The 18,662-nt window shown below is 33.2% G+C and overlaps 1 protein-coding gene across 1 annotated transcript; it reads right to left on the minus strand.

Annotated features, from left to right (window-relative positions):
* Positions 1–12,453: 12,453 nt before the first annotated feature.
* LOC118198555 (uncharacterized) lies at positions 12,454–17,863 on the minus strand. Its single transcript, XM_085811567.1, has 8 exons — positions 17,170–17,863; positions 15,235–16,459; positions 14,274–15,141; positions 13,867–14,163; positions 13,530–13,774; positions 13,353–13,440; positions 12,967–13,251; positions 12,454–12,861 (listed from the first exon to the last, which is right to left on the minus strand). The coding sequence occupies exons 3-7, from the start codon at positions 14,529–14,531 to the stop codon at positions 13,159–13,161; spliced, it is 981 nt and encodes a 326-aa protein (XP_085667693.1). The 5' UTR covers positions 14,532–15,141; positions 15,235–16,459; positions 17,170–17,863; the 3' UTR covers positions 12,454–12,861; positions 12,967–13,158.
* Between the last annotated feature and the right edge of the window lie 799 nt (positions 17,864–18,662).

Here is an 18,662-nt window from a genome sequence, read left to right on the forward strand (position 1 = left end):
GTTTCTTTCGGAAGAATACTTTGTAACCCAGACCACGATGCGTTTGAAAATTGCATATATTAAAAGAGAAAATACAATAAAGCACAGTTAACACGCCTTTCAATGTTCCATTCAGAAAAGATATATATAAATAAGAGAGATGTATAACCGACATTTTAACTTAGGATGACTTGCATACACTGCTTTAAACAGTTTTATCATTCTGCCCATTGCTTTACACAATTTTATCCTACATTTGGTTTCTTAAAATTTATTCATATTTTAGTCAAATATTTTATTTTTGAAATCGCAAGAATCAAATATCATAAGATTAAAAGGTTTTATATTAAAAAAAATACTAATACTAAATTTTACGAATAAATTTATTTTTTCTTCTCTTTTTCTTCAGGCATTCTACTTTATTCTTGCTCTTTTTCTTTAAGCATTCTGCAAGTATATTAAAAAGCATCCAACTTTTCGAAATAATCTTGATTTTTCTGACAAACATTTTAAATAAAGTTATCGCCTTCCATTTCATAAAGGCCCACAAACGGCCGAGCGGTAAAGTCGCTGAACACTGGTAGTGCACTCCGGGGTTCAAATCCCGGTAAATGGGCTGGTTGCATGGGCGTTTTCATGAATTTTCTCATGTGTACTGTATATGACAGTTGGTTTCCCTTAGAAAGTTCTTCACGAAGTATTTTGTCAGAGCCTTTATCAGTCTTTAGAGGCTAAACATTTTGAAGGTATGAGATGAAAGGAAAGAATGGTTTCATCAAGAGTTTTGTTTATTTAATTATGACAAAGCACACTATGGCTATCTGTTTAAGGGGAGGGATGCCTTCGTGGAGGACTTTCTAAGGGATAATGCCTCGCATACACGTTACACATGGGGAAAACCACGAAAACGCCCATGCAGCCAGCCCGTTCGCGGGATTCGAACCTCGGACCGAACTACCAGTGTTCAGCGACTTTACCGCTCGGCCGCTGTTTCATCAGGAGGGAAAAAAACGCCTTTAGGTAACATTCACATACAATACTGGATAAACTCCTGAATCTTCAAATAATTCGACTGAGAAAATCATGGGATTCTCCATTTATGATACGATATGATGTTCTATAACGTAATTTAAATTTATACAACCATATAGTCTAAAACCAGTCACTCTTCACTTTAATCTGCAATGATATCGTTTTTGTCTTTTCTGCTGACACAAGCTCAATCGATGGTATTTGCTGGTGTACACGTCCAAGTGTTTTCTCTTTGAACGCCTAAATTCTTTGAAGTATCCTGAAAGTATATTCAAAACGTCCAACTTTTTGAAACATCTTGGTATGTCTGACAGCCAAATTTTCCTGCAAATGTTTGCTTTCTTTTCTCCCTAATTTCCTTCCTTCCTTCTACAGTTATTTTCAGTGCTCACACAAGAAAATTAAGATTTTTCGATTGTCAGACTTCCATAAATTTTGCATTCTTGTCAATTTTTTAAAATACCAATTACATAAATTTCGTTTCAGTTGAAGACAGCTTTTCATTTTCTAGTCATTTTAACTATAAATAAAGTTTAAAGCGAAGTCCAAAGGATAAATATTTTAATTAAAAGATTTTTGCTAAATAACAAAGAAATAAAACAGTCCAGCAGGGTTTATTCTGTACCACCGAGTGACCCAATTCTTATATCGGCTGAAACAATCTAAATCATATTAAAGATCATGTTTTTTATGCAATCTATAACGCGAAAGAAAAATTAGCTTCTTAAAACATTCTTTCTAAGAGAATTAATATAAAAGATTATATTTATATATATATTTTTAAAGCTGGGACTTGAACCAAACTGTCAAACTTTTAAATTTTAATTTACATGGTGGTTATAATTAATGTTTCACTTTGAAATGGTCATAAAAGGAAAACTACCGGACCAAATGTTATCAAACTTGGGAATCGTGTAAAGGAGGTTATGGGAATTTATTTTCCGAAGAAAAAAAAAAAAAAAAAAAAAAAAAAAAAAAAAAAAAAATTACAAACTTACTATTAGGGGGGGAATGGCGCTGTATACAATATTGCTAAATGAAATAAAACACAAAAACATCTGTTTAAAATGCGTTTAATATTTTCCGAAACGTGTTGCAAAGCATGTTCAATGTAGCGTCCAGCATTTTCCGAAAGCAAGTTAAATCCTGTTACTGCATTCTCAACAGCAGCTCTTAGCATATCAGGAGGAATGTTACGGACATGTCAGTGTATCACATTTTTCATTTCTGCCAAATTGTTTAGATTATCACCATAAGCAGTGCTTTTGAGATAACCCCATAGCCAAAAGTCGCAGAGGTTGAGGTCTGGTGGGAAGAGGGGAAATGTTGGCCTATAAGACGTTCATTCGTGAAATGTTCCCAAAGTAACTGTGCGACACACGTGAGGTGGGGCCCAGCCCTGCATAAAAATCGTAGTATCTAAAATTCCACGTTACTGCAGTTCATGTATCACGAAACATTTTAACATTGACTGTAAGTGAGCTGCAATCACAGTGGTCCAGCTCTCGACTGCTCTTCCGAGAAAAATGGTTCAGTTATAAGACTAGCTGTCATTCAACATTAAACGGTGTGGAATGACTGCTAAGCAATCGAATGCTATAGGAGAATGCAATGGAACTAGATAGATAACATGAGGGATTTCTTTGGTCCAAAGCGATTAAAAGCGTTTTGAATCAGTATCTTCATGTTTTAGCGCCGAATTCAGGCTTTAAAAATTGCAAATTAGCAATCTGTAAGAAAACGATTTCCTGATTGTACGCACTTGTGCGAGTGATTTGCGATGTCACATTTTCTAATCGCTAATTCGTGGTTTTCATGGAGGAATTTCTCACTTACACGGATGGCGCACTCGACTTTTATGGAATTTAACGCTTTTAAATGGTAATTTGCCTACTTCAAAGTTTCTTAAGGGTATACAACATATTAAACCCGTGTAACAAAAGGTAAAGTTAGATTCCGACCCATATTTCGTTTAACAATATTGCATACAGCGCCATTTTTCCCCTGGTGGTGAGGTTTCGAACTTCCTTTTTTTTCGCCGAAAATAAATTCCCATGACCTTCTTTACACGACTACCAAGTTTGATAACATTTGATCCATTCCTTTTATGACCATTTCAATGTGGAACTTTAATTATAATCACTCTGTATATTATTAAATTTTAATTTGAAGCTATGCGTTATATGTATACCATGCGTAAAATTTTTGCTTTTAGGAAAAAATAAAGAATCAAAGCAAATATACGTAGGATAATGGACCAAAACTGAAAAAATTTCCCCTCCCTCCGAAAATAAAATATTGAAACTTCGACCTTGAATTTATTGGGTTATCGAAATATTTAATTTGACTTTTCGATTCTGCAATTACCCGAGTAGTTTGGCGAGTCAATTACTCGGGTAATTGCAGAATCGTTTTGATCCTGATGTAAGACAAACCTAATATCACTGGATTTAAACACTTCTTTAATATTCCGAGAACGTTCCTTCTTTAGCTCATATTCCAAGAATATTAAGTGAATACAATTATTGCAAAAGAAATTGAATATTCATTTGCACTACGGCTTGGTAGTTTACTAACGAGTTAACAAAACTTAAATTCTGCTTTTTGTGTCTAAGAATACAACAATATTTTAAAATGTTTACCAATAAAATATTAAATTGGAGATTTAATTGGAGCCTCACCAGTTGCCTAGTATTTGAAGATTGTTAAATACTAATTGTTTGTTGCGAAGTCTAACCCAGGCTGCATGGTTGGTTTTCGCAGTTTTCTAGGTTCTCTTTACAAAGGTTCTCTATGAAAGCATCTTAATCAAATAGCTCCCATGTTCTTTCTATGTTCAAATAACCAACTAACCTAGTTAAAGCGCGATTTCCAAGTGAAGTTACTAGCAAAACCCGAATACTCATTAAAAATCATGTAGCTTGCCAATCGGGAGTAACATGAAAGATACGGCGCCAATAATTGAATTACTTTTACTTTTACACTGCTAAGGAGGACTACTGACCGGGAACAAGCCCTTGCAGTATGATGTCCGCCCTGCAGACATTTATTAAGTCTAAATTAAAAAAAAAAAAAAAAAAAAAAAGAGTACAGAGTCGCATCTAGATAGGGAATACAAAGGACTACCTTGAATACATATGACATTCCTGATAGTATAGGTTACAAAAAAAAAAAAAAAAAAAAAAAAAAAAAAACTTAGAAGTACTGTAACGTACGCTGTTTCTAACGCTGTTTCTCTTTTTAATAAGTATTTTAAGATGGTCATTTCTTAATTAAATAGCCCACCAGCGGCCGAGCGGTAAAGACGCTGAACACTGGTAGTTCGGTCCGAGGTTCGAATAACGCGAACGGGCTGGTCGCATTTGTGTTTTTGTGGTTTTCCTTATTTTTAACGTGTATACGAGCCAGTTTCCCTTAGAAAGTCCCACACGAAGGCATCCCTCAATTTAGGCAGATAGCCCTCGTGTGCTTTGCCATAATTAAATAATCCAATCCAATCCAGTCCAATCCTTAATTAAATATAATTGATTTGTAACTTCTACTAGAACTGACGGTAAGAAATGAAGTGCAAATAAATAATATTTGCAATTACTTTATAAGAAGGATTTATTAATAACCGTAATAATTACTTATTATATTACTGATGATTAGGATTCAGTTCTTGACAATTACATTCTAAATTAGAATTTTAAGGATATAATGAAAATACGCTACGCACAAAAATACATTTTAGGATAAAAAATGAGTTGATTTTTTATGTTTTAAAACTACTTAAATTCATTTAATAAACATCGTATCCTCGTTGTCAATTGAATCCAGAATGTTGGGTGTCGTTTATATAATTATTCTTACTTGTCTACAAAACCTGCTGTCTTATCCAGCCATTAAGTAGCTGCAGATCATTTCTACATAACCATTGAACTTCCATTAATTCAGTCTCTAGAGAGTTGTATGTTTATATCATAATTTGACTTTTATAAAAATGATTATTCTAAATCTTATGTTTCTATAAAAATATACTGTGCTTTAAAAATATGGATGACAGTATCAGCCGCTCTTTCAGCCACTTCAAAAGCAAGTTTATTTAGAAATAAATTATGCAGATAATGTCATAAAATTCAAATAAACATCAAACGAAAATTCTCAGTTTTAGACAATTCGATTTAAACGAAGTAAAGTAGCAGACGATAAAACGCCGAAGGTAAAAATTTACTCTTATTATTTTTTTTTAAAAAAAGATAGAGAGAAATTACAAAATATAGTAGTAGTAAGCGGCCGTATTCGGTAGGCGGAAGTGACGTCACAGAAAAGGGGCGTGGTCGCCGCCATCTTGAATCACGTGACAACCGGAAGTGACGTAGATGGAAGGAATGATGTAGACGGAATGACATCATCAAAGTTTCGTTTTGATTCTGTGGCAACGATTTTATGTTTCAAAGTTTTTATTTTTTGTGGCAACGAACAATTTTTATGTTTATGGCAACAGTATCTTGAACTACGTGTTTGGAATGACATCACTTTTAATTTATTATTTTTAATTATTTGACATGTGATTAATTTTTTTTAATTATATGACATGTGATTAATTATTTTTAACTATTTAGTATGTCATTAATTTTAATTATTTTCTCTTTTTAATAAGTATTTTAATTACTTACTACGTTATTATTTTAATAATTATTACCTTTAATTAAATTTTATTGAATTTAATATTATTTTCGCTGAATTGTAAAAACAGCTCCACGAGCGGGATTCGAACCCGCAAACTTTAGTTTGGAAGGCGATTTCCCAAACCACTATGCCAGCGAGACCTTACAAGCAAAGTCACATTATCGCGTTGAGTAGAAAAACAACCATGACGTCAGGAGGCTGGGGGAAACAGGTAAACGTCATTTCCCTCACCTTGCAGCATGCCGAAACCGCTTCACGCTTTCTACATCTGCCCTGGCGAACGTATACAATCTTAACAACCAAACAGCATTTCGCTAACAATATTTATCTTATTTCAGCCAATGTTTTCATTTTTCATCTTATTCTTACTATTTTTTTAAGTTATTAGTTAATTTATTAATTTTTTATTACATTTTTTCCCTTTCCCAAACATAAATTTTATTTTTTAACTTTCGCAAATTGACGTTTATTTCTACAAAAGTGAATTTACATTTTACATTTTCTTTTTACTTTGCATTTTTTTTTCAAATTTATTCCTTATCGTATTTTTACTTTATATTTTTTTATATTTAATTTTCTTTTTGGTTTTACAAAAGTAATATTTGTTTTTACGAATTGAATTTTTCCTTTTCACTTATTTATTTTGCAAAAGTTTTTTTTCCAAAATTTTTTCCTTTTCGTATTTTTACTTTACTTTATTTTAATTTTTTTGCTTAAACTTTTTTTTTTCTTTCTGTTTTTGGTTTTACAAAAGTAATATTTATTTTTACAAGTTTAATTTTTCCGTTCCGCTTTTTATTTAAAAAAAAAAAAGGTGTAACTACATTTTCAACTTAATTTTTTTACAAAAGTAATATTTAGTTTCATAATTTTAATTATTTTGAGTTTTTTTGTTTACACAAATGCAGTTTTTGTTTTGTTTTGTTTTTTCCCTTATGCATTTTACTTCCAAAAGTAAATTTCATTTTTTTTTCCTCCTTTCCTCTAAAATTTTTTTTGTTACATTTTTATTTTATCCTTAACTTTTCCCCTTGTTTTTAAATACAATATGATGTTACATTTCCATTTCTCCAAAAGTAAACTTACCTACATTTCTCTGTCTTTGAAATTTTAAGCTGGAATTTACATGCATATAACTTCACTAGATAATATTTTCTGTAACTTTAAACTAATATACACAACGTTCATTCTATATAGTTTAACCGGAATACTACATTTCTTACTTTTTTACTACTAACTTGGAGATACATAGAACTTTTCCTTCTAATGTATTGTACTAACTATTAATGACTGTATTAACTTTTTGGCCAACTATACAAAACTTTGTTGATTCCCTTTTACACGTCTTACTTCTGTTCAAAGGATTCACCAAACTATGTCTGACAAATGTAATTTTTACACTTTCCATTTACACATTTACCCTAATATTTAACTTATAAAACATATCCATGCTGTATTTCTGATTCCTTTCCCCCATAGCCCACCAGCGGCCGAGCGGTAAAGTCGCTGAACACTGGTAGTTCGGTCCGAGGTTCGAATCCCGCGAACGGGCTGGCTGCATGGGCGTTTTCGTGGTTTTCCCCATGTGTAACGTGTATACGAGCCAGTTTCCCTTAGAAAGTCCTCCACGAAGGCATCCCTCCTCTTAGGCAGATAGCCCTAGTGTGCTTTGCCATAATTAAATAAACCAAACCAAAAAACAACCTTTCCCCCATAATAAATACAGACTTACACATGTTTCTTTATTGTAAGACCTACTGACTTTAAACAAATCTTATAAGAAGCAATAAATTTTCATGGTATGAAGACCACTCAAACCAATGCATGGAGCATTTCTGCCCAATTAAGTTTAGATACATACCAATAGTACTTCATTTCTTCTTATTTTACTCTACAGACATTTATACATATATATTCAGAACACTCCCTTTTATTCAGTAAGATTCATTTATACTACTAACAAAAATTTTGCTAACTCTTTGAAATATTTTACAAAAATATCTTGTATTTTCTTGCACACATCCTACTTAAATCACCAAACATACACTTGATTTTTCCTTCATGTGAAAACGTCACTCGGATTCTTAATATGATTTCACCATTTACCGCAGAACTTTATAAACACTACTCTATTTGAAATTATCACAGCCTTACTTTCTTAACAAGGTAGAGAATATTGAATTATATTTTAACTACAGAGAAGAATATCCACATTGTAACGTATTATTTTAAATTTGAATTATAGTCACATTTTGTGAAGGAGAACTTAAAGTCACATGGAATTAATATTCAGCCATGGAAATGAAACTTTATCGCCTTTTTCCCAACTTGGAATATAAAAATTTGTTAACTTGGACTATTTTTAACGTATTCATTCTAACTTAACTGAAAAATACCCATATTTCACACTGTCAATAATTTATTTAGCACGGAACTCTTACAGCCTTTTGAGAACGAAATTTAATTTATCATACCTGACAAATGACTCCTACATAGTTATGATACATTACACGAAATATTGAGTTCCAAATAATGATCTAACATAGAAATTAACATAAAAGACCTAACACAAATAATTTTAAGATAGACATTTCAAACTGACACTGCTTAATAATGGACTTTTATAGCTTTTTTGACATTGAACTTCTCATAGATAGTAAATAAAATTACACACAAATAATTATACAAAATAGGTAATAATGACAGAAAGTCAATATAATGATCTACTATAGTCACCAACTTTAAAATTTTAACGCATTTTTAATATGTCATAAAAAAGACCACACTTTTTTGAAAAGCATTATTTTAATTAAACATTGGAACCACGCAGTCCTGCGCACATGTATAACATTTTTATTTATCATGAGCATGACACATAAAAGTAAATAAAATTTTCACAAAGTACGAAACACATTTCTCTTTTAACTGAACTGTACTCTTAAGAAAAATGCAGTATGGAATGCTTAGAACACTCAGTGCCACAGTTCCTCATTTCCCCACGCATTGACCAAAATATACATGTACTTTAAAATCAGTTAAACAAATTCAAATGTTAGTATTCAAACAGGAATACTTCACAAATTAGATAAAAGAGAGGTACACAATGAACTTGAGTGATAAATACAGAAAAGCATGTAAGGACCGAGAAAAAGATGTATTTGTGGAGAACTTTTTAAGATAAACTTGCTCTATTTTTGCACATGGGTTACATTTTGCATTTCAGATTAAGGAAACATTCAAGATAATTCCTGTATAACTAGGGATTTTATTCACACTTGTAAGTAATGTAATTTATTAGAACAGTCGCAGACATATAGGACAAGTATGCCATTTCCAAGGAAAACAATTTCCCCAAAACAGACTTTAACAGTGAAATATAAAATGGAATAAGAAATTCCCATATTTCCAACAAAATTAGTATCTGAGTATGCAAAAACATGAACAAGAAACGAATATTTTTTTCTGAAAATGTTCCGAATGGGATAAGTCAGGACTAGTTTCATGAACAGAGCATGAAAAATAATGATGAATTTTTAATTTTATTTTGTCTGTAGTACATTTACTTATGCTAAAATCTTTCATTTGGTTGACTGTACTCTACATTTAGTTTGAGTTGTAGTATGTAGACTGTTACTCTACATACTACAACTCAAAAGCAAAATGATTAAAACGACAAGAGAATATACTGTAAGCAAGCAAACGTGATAAAGACTTTTTTTCGCTGATTTCCATCAATTCATAGATCGGTAGCAAAGTTTTAATGCACTGTATATGAACTATTTTTTCAAATATATTACGATCACTGTTTTCCATTTACATAGACGTTAAGGAAACATTTCATGTTAATTTACCTTTATTCATGAGATTTATCTACGTATATACTTAATTTTTGCATTTTGTTTACAATTATAATACCGAAAGAATATAAGAAAATACTTTTCTTGAAAATGTCCATATTCTTTTTTCTCAAACGTTATTTCTTTCATAGCTTTGAAGTAACCTATTAAACACATAGTTATCTTGTACTACCCAGACAACCGTTAGTCTTGCTAATGTATGAGTCACAATGCTAGAGAATTTAAGTGATATTTTATCATTGCGGAGAACTTCTTACTGCGTTTTTGATGAAAATTGGCCGAATTTAGTAGTTCATTACCGATCTAGGAGCCTTTAACTATTTCTATTAAAAACAAACACAGAAATTATCATCAACATTTTCCATACAGATATATTTGTCTAATTTTCATGCTATTGCATTTCCAATAAAATATGATTCATTGCCAGATAATTAAATGTTTGTTATTTTTCCCGCATCCGAATGCTCATTACATATTATTTAACAAAATTGCAAACAAGTTAAGTGAATATTTCCTGAAATACTGAACATTTCATTTCGGTAAGTTTGCATGAGTATTTTCATTTTGAATCGTTTAATATTTCTTTTCCTATATCCCAAGTAAATTTTGAACATAAAATTTTCAGTTTTGACGAAAGTTAATTGCAGATGGCTGTGATGTTATCTTGTTTTCATAAACAGTTTTTTGTGAAGTACCTTTTCGGTAACCTTTTGAACACTTTGAAGATTACCACTTTTACATTACTGCCACTGCAAATCATTGAGTATTCAAATATTTTCCTATTTATCGTTTACAACGCTTCGTAAAGACTTGGGAACAAATTTTTACTAAATAGTTATATTATTTGATTTAATAATTGTGTTACACATTTAGAAGATTTAACAACACTACTACGCTGAACCAGAAATTAAGAAAAGAAATGGAATTTTTATCTTAGTATACTATGGGGATAGATTAATTTTCTCTAACACTGATGTATTCGAATGTAGTAGATAATGGAGACTTTTAACACAGATCATACAGACTTTGAATATTTTCTCTAAGTCACCAAAAATTGCATTGTCATAGATTTTTCTCATAAAGTCTATTTCCTTCTTAAAAGAAGTTTATATACTAATTTCATTAGAAACATATTTAAGAAAATATCTCACATTCATAAGAAAATCAGCGCTTTGATTTAGATTAAGAATAAGAATCATTGTTTTGTAAATATATTTCTCTTTGACTCAAAAGTTTCTTCTTTATCATATTCGAAATGAACAATTAAGTGTACATAACTGATATATTGTATTGATGAACCAGAGTTATATTTTAAATTACTGCATTACATTTCAAGTGAATGTGTTTTATTGCATCTTTTAATAAAATCTTAAAGGCTTAAATGAGTGTTTCTTTACCAAATTTGTACTTTCTGACTTCATTCTACTGAAACGAAAACATTTATAACTTATTGAGAAGAAAAATTTTATACTTTTTGATTAATTTTCATACCACAGTATTATCTTTGAAAATTTTTTTCCTAGTCCACTGCTAATATATTGCTAATTTTCGTACGTGACAAAAAAACTCAGTTTAGAAACTTTTTTACTTAAAACCTTGTATTGCATTGCTGAACCGAAGCCATGCTTTCATTTTTATTACATATCATGCGAATATTTTAAAAAAAGAATTTTTTTCTTCTGTTAGCACAATTTTAACCAACATTTTACTATTACAGAGACTTCTTTAGTAAAATCTCAAGTGTTAAATTGAACGTTTCATTACTAATTTTGAAGATTCTGGATATATCCTACTTAAAAGTTCATAACCGATTAGCAAAATAATTTATATATGTACTTCGTTGTGCTCTTGGTTAATTTTTAAATCGTTGTTCGACTATAACACTTGATTTCTAGTGAAGTATCGAAATGATTATTTACTTTCCGCTTTTTCCAAAGAATTTCGTAGACACGTATGTTAAGTACAGAAAATTTTCCTAACTTACCAGTATCATTACCAAAATAGAAAACAAGCAAAATTTTCCTAAAAATTTATATGTTTGTTTTTTTACAAACATTTACACAAATACCCACATTTAATTATTTAATGTGTATTTTTCTATATCAGAACTAAAATTTCGAACGAAAATTTTTAACTAATGTTATGTTCCGTAAAATTTTTGTATTTGTGATGTCATCTTTTTTTCCAAAACGTTTTGAGAGTGTGCTCTCGGTAGTCTTTTAGACATTTTGAAACTGTTTTCTCTTTGCTATTAAAAACTATTTTATCTTTGCTGTTGATATATGCCAATTAATATACTTTTTCTCTTGGTTTATCTTCAACTTATGAGTTATTTAAAAACTTAAAAATATATTTGTAGATCGTTTATGTTGACACTTGTGATAGATTTCTTGGATGTGTTTTTGGAAAATGTATTTATTTTATCCACGTGAATGAAACTGATGTTTTCTTAAAATTTTATTATTCAGAGAATTACTCAATTATGACAGAATGCCGGATTTGTTCCCAGTATTCAACATTCATATGAACTTCAGTATTCCAAATCTCTCACGTAACTGTAATTTTTCCTATCGGTAGTAGGAAGACGAATGGAATACATGCAGGTTATGCAGACATAAGGTAAAAATCTGGAAGTAAAAGAAATTCTTCATATCTAGGCAATTCAGTAGAGTGTGTAAATATTCATCCTATTCGAAGCTTAGTTTTTGAATTACATAGCATATAAAATGTAAATATAATAAAAAGAGATATAATGAAGATCAAGTATTCTGCAAAATCTGGATGGATTAAACTAATATATACATAATCATAACCATTATTTTCTGAAAAAAATATTAAAAAAAACTTACACCTGTTATAAAATTCTTTCAAAAAAAAAAAAAAAAAAAGAGAACAACACTATAATTTTCAAACTTCTGTTTATTTTTTTTTTTCTAAATAAGTTTTTACACGCAAATGCATGATATTGTGCATATCATCTTTTTACATACAAACATTTTTTGTACATACCATACATTTTACAAAAGTCATTTTCAAAAGCCAAATGGTAAGGTGGTGAAGTCTATTTGAATCACCCTTTTGTCCAACACAACTTTGTACATTTTTGTTTCGGGTTTATTCACAACTTTTCTTCTTTTTGGTTCTCGGCTAATTTTGGAAGGGTTGTGCAGAGCTATGACATCCTTTTGGTCCAGACTACATATCAGACTTTTGATGGCTTCAAAATTTAAGAGCTGGGAATTTTGGAAGTTCAACGAAAATCCTCTGACTTTGCAGCTGGTTTTCCCAGTGGCCGTCTGGTACGCATAGTTTTTCGGACCTCCTGAAAAAAAAAATAAAACATGATGAGAAAAAGACATAACAGAAAAAATATGCATTAAAATTTTTTTGGTACATATTAAATAAGGAACTTTTTAAAGGCCCTTACCTGACACGAAGGTTTTGATAATATCTCCATCCAGTTTGTCGGTAAATTCCCCTAAGAAGTTACCCAAGGGAGGATCATTGCGACTATTGGTAGCGTAGATGATGGAGTCTGTGTCGTGATACAGGACGTCTCGACCCAGCTTCTCCATTTCACTGTACAGCTTGAGGCGAGCCCAAGCTGTCGTAAACGTCGCTAGAAAAATGTTGGTCGAGGCATCCTGCGGCACAAACTCCTTGGCAGACTCTCATTGTAGTGCAGCCACCTCAGGCGTGGGCAGAAAGACATCTTTGATCGGAAAAGAATAGAAGAGTCATGAGTTCACAGCTCAAAATACATGAATAAGAGGTCGAAGTTTATAGATGAATAAAATTGATCAGAAAACTTACTTTTTTGGTAGGATCAGCCATCATCTTATTAAAGTCCGGCACCGTATGTACATAGGTAAGCTGTCCTTTGTTGACGTTCATACCCCATCTGAAAAACAAAATCCAACATAAATCATAACGAATTAAAAAAAATGAAAATGTTTACAAAAAATTTAAGTACAAAAGAAATCATCTTACCTGCCCCAGAAACTCTTTAGGGCCAATTTGGCAACTTGGCGACGCCCAGGGTTCTTGGAAATCTTTCCTGCGTCCAACTTGACGCCCTCTCTTCCTTCATACTGGCGAATATATTTTAATTTGTCTTCAGACGTCACACACTCCGAAGGCCATCCGCTACTTTCCTGTTTGATCTTCAGAAAGAGATCAATGTAGGAACGAAACAGGGAAGTAGATGATTCTTTGAAATGATACACTTCGTAAATCTAGAAAATAAAGAATAAATTTCAGTTATGACAAAATATTTTAAATAAATTTGGGTTATGACAAACAATTTAAATAATCTTTGAATACTTACATGTGTGACGCGGTAACCTTTCTTTATCGCCAGCTTGACTTCTTCCGATACCCACGTTCCGACAAGAGCTCTTTCGTCATCTGTGTGGGTACAGGAAGACTGACACTGTAGAAGGGCGCAAGTCCGACAAAGGGGAAACATCAGTTTCTTTCGGCACCGGTATGGAAGAACTGGAAGATATAGGTTCCGGGGAGGAATGACACGGCACTGACTGATGCCAAAGTAGTGTTCTAGATCCCCGAAGCTTTCTGTGATGATTTCCGGATGTCCCGCGGGGTAGACGCAGTATTTGTTCACCTGTGAAATGAAACAAAAAGTCAGAAAAACACATCACAAAAAACATACATAAAAATCAGAAAAACACATCATCCATGAAAAGGTTTTAAAATAATAAAAAAAGTACGAACCCATGGATAGAGGGATGTGAAATCCACATATTTAGCGTCTCCCTCGTGGAACAATTTGAGGGCATTGGTCCGTCCTCCGAAAAATGACTCGCGAGGATTGAGTCGGTCCCTCAAATGGTGTTGATCCAGGAAAGCTTGGAGACCTGGATTTTCCTCTTTTTCTCTCTGAAACTCATGCTCCCACATTTCTATGACGTGGAAACCCTGGGCTCGAAGTTTTCGTATGGCCTCTTCTGTCTTTTCTCTTAACGTTGCCATGGAAACTCCTTTTAAGGGGTGAATGGTATCCCCGTCATAGCACGGACTACACCTATGGAAAAAACAGCCCTAAAAAAACACGAATACATTATTAGGGTTCCACATGTAAATTAAACATTAAAAGTGTAAAAATCATTCAAAAGAATCACATAGAAAAAGAATGGTTATATTTTCTTACCTGAAACTGATAGACGGTTTGCGTTCCTTGGCAGAAACCGTCTACCGAGATTCTGGCGATTCTGTGCTCTCCGGAACCGTTCAACGCATGTTGAAGGGCAATGCCTTCCGAAGCAGCAACAAACCACCGGATCGAATCAGGGCTGTAATTCGTGGAGTTCACGTATCCGCGTGTGGGTACCATGGCAATCGTGTTGGGCTGAATGTGGCCACTCCGATAGGTTGCCATACACGCTTACGCAATGGTTACGTATCTGAAAAGAAAAAAGAACTTCATGAGCATGATTATTCCATAACAACATAACTGTAAACATGATCATTATTGTATAGAAGAAATTAGAAAATAACTTACTGGAATGGATCCACACCCGCCACATCCAAAAACTAGGCTCGAAATTCCAGGCAACATCGACGAAGAATGTCCACGTCAGATCTATTAAAAAAAATGTTAAAAAATACGAAATATAAAATATAAGAATAAAACAAAATATTAAATAAATAAGAATAAAGGAGGGAAAAAATATACCTGCAATAGGCCAGCATCTCTGCTTGAAAATTGAACACATCCCCCTTATGTTCTTCGTGCCAGGATAGAAATGTTTTTCGGGCTGGAGTACTCATGGTGTCCGGGCTGTAGTACCGGGCCTCAGGCAGCGGTCCGACATAACTCTGGTTTTCTCGGGAGTTGAAAAGATGCGGAAAGTATCCTTTCTTCAACTCGGTGAGACCAAAGCATCCCGGCAGTTTGGCCAACGCCATCGGTAGAAAATTTAATGAGTATATGACCCGAATGTTCAGACTACGGTGTCTTACACTCATGATCATAGACCCGTTAGGGATCACCTCCGGCGCTGTGCCTTGTTCCAGGAGCCAGGCCATCACGAACTGCCCGTCGAACCTGTAAGTAAAAAAAAAATATGAATAATATTGAAAAAATTGTCGTACTTAAAAAGCATGCAAACTAAAGTATTTTTAACTTACCCTTTCATGTTATGTGCCACGGCGGTGAAGCCCTTGTGCTCTGTGGAGAACAGCCAGGTGTAGAAATCTTGACATGCCGTGTATCCCGGAAACACTTTTTCTGTGCCGTCGGCATACTGAGCCACCGCGAAATTTACGAGGAGTTCCCCCGAAGACTGGTCCGTTTCAAAGTGAAAGAAAATGAACTTGTCATCGGACTTCTTCGGAGCAACACGTCGCAAATAACAACGGTGCTCAGCAGCCACGACAAACTGGCTGCAAGACGGACACTTGGTAATTCCGCACTTATGCAGCTCTTTAGGGCAATCCCGCCTCCGGATCACTTGGCAGCATTCTCTGCACTGGTATACCTGTAACGACAATTATTATTTTTTTAAACATACGATAGATAAACATTTAAATTATTTAAACGAGAAATTTGCATATATATTGATTTAGATGAATAATTTCAAAATACTTACTCTATCGCAAAGCGAAAATTCTTGATTTCCAGTCAGGGCTTTGTGTGCTGCATAACAGGCATCCGATCGGCAGAGACAGTCACAATCCTGACATCGTTGGGGCTGGCCCGGAAAGCAGTCGATCCTCAGACATATGGGATAGGCATTAGCACATCTATGACTTTCAGGCATTTGGTAGGCCTTTTCGCATGTCGTGCAGTAATATTTGCTGCCGAAAAATCCTTTCAGGGATTTAATCACATCGTAATGTCCATTGTGGAGCAGCCACACATTGATCCGCTGAGACCTTTCCTTTCATTTATAGACCACCTAAAACATAGATAAAAGTTTTCTTTTAAATTCCAAAATGAAACCCTTTAGACATTTTTTAACATCGAAACGAATTAAATTCTTAATCATCTAAAAATTACTTGTGCATTAAGCATCTAAGCTAATTACATACCTAATCATCTGAAAATTCCTTGTGCATTTCATTTTAACATCAAAACGAATTGCATATAAAAATAATCTAAACAAGTTAATGTAACCTAAAAGTAAAAATTTTCACAAGTGATATTTTTAACATCTAAACAGAAAAACGTTTCCCTAAATCAAATAATCTAAAACTTTCGATTTTATACACAATAAATTTTGAATATCTAAACAAATTTCCTACATGCGTGCATTTTATGCGTGAATATACGAGTACATAAAATATAATCTTAAAAGTTAAAGTAGTCTTAAGAATTCACCATGCATTTTTATGAGATATATGTTTTAGCGTCTAAAGAAATGCATGCATAAAATATAAATTTTATCTTAGAAGTAAAATTAATCTAAAAATTTTTCAAGTTATGTTTTTAGCATCTAAATAAATTTCATACATAAAATATAATCTAAAAAATGTAACACAATCTAGAAAATTCACCATGTATTCAGTATTTTCAAGTTACATTTTTTTACCGTGGAAACGAACTGCATACATGCATAAAGTTAATCTAATAAAACAGAATTATCTTGAGATAAAAATATTGACTTACCCGGTTCAAGTTTTCCGAAGAAAAGACGGCAATCTGCACGTCTAGGTGGTCTTCAAATATGGCTATCTCCGCAAACGTGCAGGGGCCTAGAGGCACATTCGCAGCCATATGAAGTTCCTTTGCACGTTTCACGAGGGCTGGTCGGCGACGATCTTTCATGGCATTGATGGCGGTCGTATCCTTATGTAAATGGGCCAACGCATAAACAATTGCTTTGGCACAACACAGTCCTTCGTCGTCATAGGGAATAGACAAAATAGATTTCTTATCCAGTCTGTCCATGGAGATGTTGACTACTTTCCTATTTCGTCCGGCACCTACAGGTCGTTTGATAGTAATCACATCCACTGAGAATCCCGTATCCAGTTCAATTTTGTCTTTAGACTGCAACACTTTCATCACGGCAGCCAGAATCTTTTCAACTGTTAAAGTCGAAACTGCCATCAGGGACGTGCTAATCGGCTTATCCAACCCATCTGCTTGGATACAGAATCGGATGAGGTCTGATGGGCCCAGATTTGCTGTTGTCCGGCGAATAAGTTGCTCAAACAATTCCCAGACGGTATCTGGAATTCGGACCATCGGGATGCCTTGCACGTTCTGCGGCAGCCGTTCCATATCTATACTGGTTCGGAAGGTAATCTCCTCGGCCTGATATTTATGGTTCCGTCGACGAGACTTCTCTGTGAGTACAATCGCCTCATCGATCTGGAAAAAAAAATAAATGTTTCAGTAATAATCAAACATTTTCAAAATACATTATTTTAATAAATCATGCAAGAAAAGAAAAATATATACCGATCGTTCATTCGAAGCAGCAATGAAGACAGGCCCATGAGCTGATGAGGAAGAAGTCTAAAAATAAATAAATAAAAATAAATACATTCATTTATAGTTCTATAAAAATATTCTAACAGAATCATAACAAAACGAAAATTTACCTCAAATCCGGAACCCACATGATAGTAAAGGGGCAAAATCAGGGGATTTTCCATGAAAATTTGATCCACTTCATCTAATAACTATCAAAATAAAAGTGGATTCATTCAAAATAAAATAAGCTCAAATGGTAAAATACATTCAGGAAAAAAAAAAAAAAAAAAAATATGCTACGAAAATACGTGTAAAAACTTACATCGTCATCAGAATCACGGAAAGGACAATCAGAATCTTCAAATAACACCTAACAATTAAAAAAAGTAGAATAAATAACGTGTTTAAAAAAATTCGTGTTTAAAAATGGTAATCTAAAAATAAAGTAGAAGCAAAAAAATATACTTACATTAGATGCAGAAAAAACTCGTTTAGCAGACATCGTATGGATAAAATGAAAATGGCGCAAAAGAAAATCACAAAAAGGCAAGAGAACGTTCGCTCAGCAACAACCACAATAAAAATGATTGCATTTATTCTAGTCTAGTCTGTACGGCTATTGCCGAAGTGTCGCGCAGCTGCGCAACTTATCCGGCTCTTGAAAAATTGAGCCCAAAGGG

Source organism: Stegodyphus dumicola, chromosome 1 (genome assembly GCF_044657685.1).
Source record: "Stegodyphus dumicola isolate Sdum_Otavi_A_Nest chromosome 1, ASM4465768v1".
NCBI classification, from domain to species: Eukaryota; Metazoa; Arthropoda; class Arachnida; order Araneae; family Eresidae; genus Stegodyphus; species Stegodyphus dumicola.

What these genes read in the sequence shown, in the direction of transcription:
- LOC118198555 (XM_085811567.1), bottom strand. Translation starts at nt 14,531, where the DNA reads ATGGCAACGTTAAGAGAAAAGACAGAAGAGGCCATACGAAAACTTCGA. An exon ending in AAGGTTACCGCGTCACACAT is followed by an intron (nt 13,775 to 13,866) that starts GTAAGTATTCAA and finishes TTTATTTTCTAG; the next exon opens with ATTTACGAAGTGTATCATTT. An exon ending in CTAAAGAGTTTCTGGGGCAG is followed by an intron (nt 13,441 to 13,529) that starts GTAAGATGATTT and finishes TTTGTTTTTCAG; the next exon opens with ATGGGGTATGAACGTCAACA.